General features: G+C 43.5%; 1 protein-coding gene across 2 annotated transcripts in view; it reads right to left on the reverse strand.

The window, feature by feature from the left end:
- HIKESHI (Hikeshi, heat shock protein nuclear import factor) overlaps positions 1-6,746 on the reverse strand; it is an 11,204-nt gene extending 4,458 nt beyond the window's left edge. The window contains exons 1-4 of one of the 2 annotated variants that reach the window (XM_019474221.1): positions 6,611-6,746; positions 6,416-6,524; positions 5,920-6,157; positions 1,316-1,467 (exon numbers count right to left, since the gene is read on the reverse strand). In XM_019474221.1, the coding sequence (XP_019329766.1) occupies positions 1,316-1,467; positions 5,920-6,070 (303 nt within the window). In that variant the 5' untranslated portion in view covers positions 6,071-6,157; positions 6,416-6,524; positions 6,611-6,746. Of the gene's footprint in view, positions 1-1,315; positions 1,468-5,919; positions 6,158-6,279; positions 6,301-6,415; positions 6,525-6,610 lie in introns of those variants that run through there. The other variant, XM_019474222.1, reaches the window with a different exon arrangement.
- Between the last annotated feature and the right edge of the window lie 157 nt (positions 6,747-6,903).

Below are 6,903 nucleotides of genomic sequence, written 5' to 3' on the forward strand. Positions count from 1 at the left end.
GAGTTTTCTCACTTTTACTCTTCCGATTCTCTCCCCCATCCCACGAGGGGGGAGTAAGCGAGTGGCTGGGTGGGGCTTAGCTGCTGGCTGAGGTTAAACCATGACAGATGCTACTCTCTTTTAACAGAAAAATCCACCTAAGTGGAAATAACATTTGTAAAAGAGTTATGCAGTCATGAGGTATTTTTTTTAAATACTATTGCCAGAAAAATCCACCAGCCACCTTGCAAATGACCTCAAGTGGCACATTATTACCTCATGACTTAACTGCTGCTATTATAAAAATTGGTGGAATCAAAAATATTATTTAGATGTCATTTGCCCCTAAGAACTCCAGAGGAGCTCAATTAACCATACTATACAAGAAGAGCTGTCAGTCAACTCCTAGTCATGATACCTTTCTCCAAGCGACCTTACCTATTTGGAGCTATTATGTGTATAAACTGCCAAAGGACATCAGCTTCATTATCAGGATTACTGTTCAATTACCAATCTACCTCAGCAAGTGTCTGTAAGGAAAGTGAGCAAGAAAAAAAAAGCCTCAAGAAAAGCCTCACCAACTTCTGAAGTGGTAGAAGATACTGCCAGAGCCATCAGTGTTAGGGAGATCAACACCTGCCATGCAGATCTAGCTTGCCTTGAATTGCTGTTAGATGGCCAACTAACTGCCAGTACTGGCTGAGGATTTCCAGAGGTTCAAACTAACAGACAGGCTGGGTAAAAAATGGCAAGTGTTGCAGCCCAAGGCCTGGTCCACCTGGAAAGAACTGGAAAAAAAAATAAACCCCCATATCTTTCTGTGGGAGAGGGCATGATTCTGTAGTTCTGCAGAACTACATCAGAAGGATTTCTTGGGTCAGTGGTACACTTGGATATCTATCTGCATCCACGCCCATGTCTGCCTTGACTTTTGAGTAAATTTTTGACCATCCCTGCAAGTCTATGCACTGGAGTTCCAGCACCTACAAACCAAAGATCCACTGTCTCTTCATGCATCTAGTCATAGCTGCTCCTATAAGGAAATATCGTAAGTGTTTTTACAGTATAGTTACATCGACACAAGTGAGTCTATTGGCCTGATTCCACTGAGCATGTAAAATCCAATCCCTTACAGGAGACATAGTTTTCCAGTGCAAGAAAAAGTCATTTCAAAATATCAAAGCATCCAGCCAAATGACTTGACAACGATTAGGGTGGTTACAATCCTATAGCCACCCACAGCAGGTTTTTTTTTTTTTTAATTAGTTCTTCAGAGGCTCAATTCTTAAGACTTTCGTAGTACAGAGAATTTCTGAAAACAGAATGTCCAAGCTACCTCTGTGAACGAATCTACTGATGACACAGCAGCACTTGCAACAGGAGTCTGCTGGGCCAGGTTCTCCAGCAGTTCCACTGAGATTCCAATCTGGGCCACCGTTGGCGTCTGAGGGAGGTTCATGGCACCAAAGGGATGTTGACTTCCCTTCCCTGAAAGCACCACAAACAGCACACGTTAGATTTGGCACACATGTAAAGACTGTGCTACTTAAACCACCATGTTTCTTCTGTAGAAGGTATTCCTCAACTCCCACCAGAGAGATCTCCCTACCTCAGAAATACAGAAAAAATCACGCAGTCCAAGCACAGGCACAAGTACACACAAGCACAACAGATGAAACAGTGCGATAAGTACATTTAAAAAACACAGCAGATCTTAAGGAAATTTCTAAAAAAAGGAAAAATGTAATTTTGAATCCATTTACTTCATCGAACTCTTTAACAGGAAATATGATCTGTGAGTAAAACAGCAGAACCTTTCTCTATAGGAACCAACCCTTTAATTCACATTGTAATGACTGCAGATAAACAGGAAGCATGCAGCACTGCTGCACAGTTGTTTGATCCACTCATTCAAACCAGGTGCTTGTGAACCTGTTTGTGCACTGAAAAACAGAGGACATTACTTCAAGAAGCTATCCCTGTGGAGGGCTGGGCAGCCCCAGGTCTCACCTGAACTGCTCAAAACCACCACCAGCAGCAGCAAAGGTCAAAGGAATAGCCACAGAACAGAAAGGCCTCTGACTTTGCAGGAGCCACAAAGGAAACGATGATTCGGGCAGAAAAACACCCTCAAATTGCATACCACTCACACAGGCATCATCCCAGCCCCCTGCCATCACTTCTGACCTTTCTCAACTGAGTATTAACCAGTACTTTCAGTCCCAGCTTCAGCTAGGGCCTCTGCAAACAATGACCGGCATCTAGAGTCACTTACATCATGCATTCCTCTTTGTCAGCATCTGTAAAGGGAAATACAGGAAAAAGGTCTGGGGGACCACAATGCTATTAGTAAACAAATACTAATACTCCATCTAAGTTTGAGCGAACACAATAGACACGTACCCTCTTAACACAGAAGTGGTGTTTCAGTAGCGCTCTCTGACCTCTTACTAGCAGGAGAAAGCAAAGCTAAAGCTGTCCTACAGACCAGTCAACACTATCTTGAGCTGCAAGAAAGGCTAACTGAAATCTAAAGCACCATCTGACTTAGTTCCATGGCCAAAAACTCAGCCAGCAAAACCAGCACAAGTTTGAGAAGTCGAACTCGAACTGAGGCTCAAAGACTGAAGTGGACAGAAACTTGCCCATTCATCCGCACAGACACAAGGCATTACCACAAAGAAGCCAACATCCAACCCAAACGGAAAGCACATTCAAAAACCCAGTACCCTTTTCAACTGAAGCCAAGTGTCACTCCTCACTCCAGACCCTACAACTCCAATATAGTGCTACATTTACGAGTAAAGTACTCACTATTAAAATGTTACTTTAACACAAGGCCAGTAAGAAGAGAGTTCATCTCCTGAAGTGCTATTTAGAAGCGTTTTTGAGAAACGCCATTGCTGTATGATCTCAACCTTTACTGTAGACAGATGCTTGCTTGATAATAAATTAATAAATGTTACCTTTAAGAAAGAAAAAGCTGTTAGAAACCAAATATCACACAAGTTCATTATTAAAAATCCCAATAGCAACAGAGCTGGTAGAGGTTTTACATTTTGTAACATCTTCACCTGAGAAGCTGACATTTACAATAAAAATATAATACCCTCAACAACAGGCTCCATCAGAATATATCACTACTTCAGAAAGACGCTCATGATCTAAATAATAAAATATATCCATTCTGTCATTTTGCACGCACTCCCATGGAATCACTCTCTTGGAAAGATGTCCGCCTAAAAAGGTGAGAGAAAAGCATCCCCTGCCATCCTTACACCACATTTTCAATGCTTGGCTCTTGCAATTAACATTCCAAACCTTACAAACACAGCGAACACAGTATGTTCATTGGTACTGAAATACAAGCTCAGGTTTTTGCATTCAGACCCTACGCTCTCCAACATTCTAAGTCATAGCAGAGCAACTGCAATCAGAAAAATATTTTTTCCACCCCTTTCTTTCCCTTCATTGAACCCTTGATTCAAGATAGTGAGCCCTCATTACCTTTCAGCCCAACCATGTCACAAACCACATCCATGTGCAGGCCTCAAATGCAGACATCATATTGGAGGGTATATTTGTAAGCGGAAAACAGCATCACACACATCACTGCAGGCTGCACAGCAGAAAAAGTTTGTAATGGAAAAGGCTATCCTGTAACTTTTATCCCACTTCTCAACATACTTCCAGTAAGGGTGTAAAATCCCAGCCCAAGGTTTGTTTTCTATTTCTACCACACTTTCAGGCACAACTGAAAAAATAAAACCCCTTAAAATTCCAAGCCCCTTCTTAATGCACAATCACATGAAATTCATCTACTTTCAATCAGTAAAACAATGCACAGTCAGAGAAGAACGTATAATTTCATGCACTGAAGTGTTGCCAGCCATTATTCTTCTCCAGGTCTGAAAGTACAGACAAGCCAGTAACAGTGACAACTGCCAGCAATGGCATTCTTCTAAAGCTTGATTCTCTAGGCCCAAATTGCTTCCCTGCAGCATAACTTCCTGCTTTGAAATGGAAGGCCAGCAAAACATTCTAACTGAAACACACCACCTGCGGCAAAAACCAGCAGAACTACTCCAAGAGCAGTCACGCTCTGCAAGGGCGTCAGGAGCCCAAGCAAAAAACTCGAACTCTTCAGTCACACCATGAGAACTGACCGCAGTTCCTTGTGTTGAGTGATAAAGCTCACAGCAATTCCATTAGGAATGCCAGTGACCTTAACGAATGAATAGAGTTAGCACTACTCGTGCAGCTCCAACGGGCACCAAGGGATCTTACTACATCCGATTACAGCTGCAGCTTTTTACACAAGTGCAGAAATTGCACAGTTTTGAGAGATCAACTCAGCCTCTTTCACAAAGGTATATTGCTACTTTATTCCTCTTGGCACTAGAGAAGCCACTCAGCTTTGTTAAAGCCAGAAATATTCTATCCTGCCTTGACTACAGGCTGTTAAACATTTCAACAGTCAGTAACGTCTCTCAACGATTCCAGCTCTGTAATCCCTCTCTGGCCTCCCCTTTCTACAGCCCCATGGTCTTCTCCATCATACAGTTGTTCATGGTCATGGAAACTAAGGCTGTGTAGCTTATACTGACTCTACAGTCAGAGATAAGCTGCAGACAACAAATGGGAACGGCAGAGCTCCCTGTTGTTCAGATCAAGCACAGCACTGCCTCATGGCATTGCAAATGCATTCAACCATGTCACAGAGTTCTTCCTCAAGAGCAGCCCTTTCTGGGAAATTATGGCTAATCATGCAAAAAGCATCTGAAAATGTGTTTTCCGACAAAGCTGTCTGAAAGCATATATAATACAGTCTTTCATGCATGAGAAACATGTGACGAAAGCTGGCTAAAGAACCAGTAATACACTTCACTGTTTCACTAACACCACAACTTTGGAATACACAAAACCATGTCCCCCCAAAACCCTTCCTGTGGCTGTTCTCTCTTCTGAAGAAAGCCCAAATTTTTGAGGAACATATACGATCAGAATTAATTTTGCTCTGCACCTTGAGAGCTCTTATCTCATGTCACACTGCCATCCAGGACTCATTCAAAAGAAAGCATGCCATGTTATGAATTAATACATTTTATCACAGCAACCTCAAAGCTTACTTAAATAGAGATTCAAGTTAAGGCTGTAGACTACACTGAAGCCTAGAAAAGGTGTGTATTACTTTATCACCAGAACACTTTAAGCTGCTTGACTGACATATCTGTCCCTTTAATAAGACAAAGGTGTGCCATTGGGGCACTTTATCATTTTTATAACATGTGTGGCAAACCCCCCATATATTTAGGAAAACACACCCACATCTACTTCAGGTAGCACCAGCATTCTCTGGCTCCCATATGAGTCAGACTTCTCTGACTCGGGTCTGCATCAAAAATACTAAAACATTTGGAAAGCTGCTTTCCAATGACGACACCCTCTACTGGACAATTATATAGTGCAACCGCACCTGAACTGGAAGCGGCTAGCTGCCTGCAATCACTGCGTCAGACTTCACTCGTTACAAAACCTGTCTCTGTGCTACAAAGAATACAACCGCTTAACAGTGGAAGCTGAAAGAAAACGCTGCAGCATGTCCAGACAAAAACCATGCTTATGGAAGTTACAGGGCCATTCTTCCTCAGGTTCCCTATGCCAAAGCGCTGGAACACATGCCAAGCCTGCTCAAGGCATTTCCAGATCAACACCACATACAAGAGGAGAGAAATTTCACTAGGAACATTAATGTACAGACAGACTTCCATAAAGCTGACAGACTGCTTCTAGTACCACATCTGCTAGGGACTACCTGAAAACACACAGAGGTCTGCCTTTTCAAGTAGCTTTTTGTTCAAAACCACCTTCAAACATTTATCCCCTTATGTGTGCAGGAACACATCCGTTTCACTGACTGCCACACTTTACCAGTCTTACCAGATTTCAGACCAGAAATTTTGAAGATGGCACTTGGCTTCTCATTAGTGACAAACCCCAGCAGCTGCCACACTGCCATACCACTCTGGTCCGGGTAACAAAAATAGACAGATCCTCCCATTCCTTCTGGAAATGGTATCGTTCCCAGCATGAAGACCACTACATGGTTGATGTTTTCATAGTCCGGTAAATCAAATACAAATTTGTCTTCAGCCACTTGTTGGGGAGCTGCTTGTACCTAAAGAGAACAAAACCTTTATTAGTATCACTATGATTTTCATCTTTGACTGGAACTGTGAATTTCCTTTTACAGAAATACACCTAAAGTGGAACATAACAAAAAGTGAGGAAGGTACTAACCTAAATAGCAAATAGCCAGATAAAAGTCAAAACACAGCAGAAGAACAACTGCAAAAAATATTACTAAAAAGGCACAACAGTCTTGTTCTACCTGCACTGAACGTATATCCCACCCGGGACTACAGGATCAGAATACCTTCGCTCCCCATGTGCGTAGGAGGAAAATAGGGTGCAGAAGAGGTTGCCAAGTCTATAAGCAGTGGCTGTTGACCACCTGGCTGGCACAACCCCAGGATCATGGAAACCTGTTCACATAGGAAATACAATAGACCTTGAGACAGGCAATAGAAGGATGGCTAAATGCCAGAGCAAAAGAAACCCTCCTCTTTACCCGAGATGCCACATCCGTGCAGCCAACGCACAATCTAGCCTTAAAAAGCTTCTTTTAAGCTCCCAGCTTGTCTCTGAGGAGCCCGAGCCTCTTCATGAACAGAGGGGACGGTGACTGCCTCCCGGCAACGAGGCTCTACAATGCAGCTGCCTCTGGGGATGAGGGGCAGGAGCCAGCCGAGCCGCCGGGCAGGCGTGACGAGGACGGCAAGGTCCCCTCTGCCCGGGCCCAGCCCCGGGCGGAACCCAGCGAGGGGTAAGGCGAGCCCCGCGGGACGGCCCTGCGGCAGCTCC

Source organism: Aptenodytes forsteri, unplaced genomic scaffold (assembly GCF_000699145.1).
Source record: "Aptenodytes forsteri isolate BGI_AS27 unplaced genomic scaffold, ASM69914v1 Scaffold873, whole genome shotgun sequence".
Classification (NCBI taxonomy): domain Eukaryota; kingdom Metazoa; phylum Chordata; class Aves; order Sphenisciformes; family Spheniscidae; genus Aptenodytes; species Aptenodytes forsteri.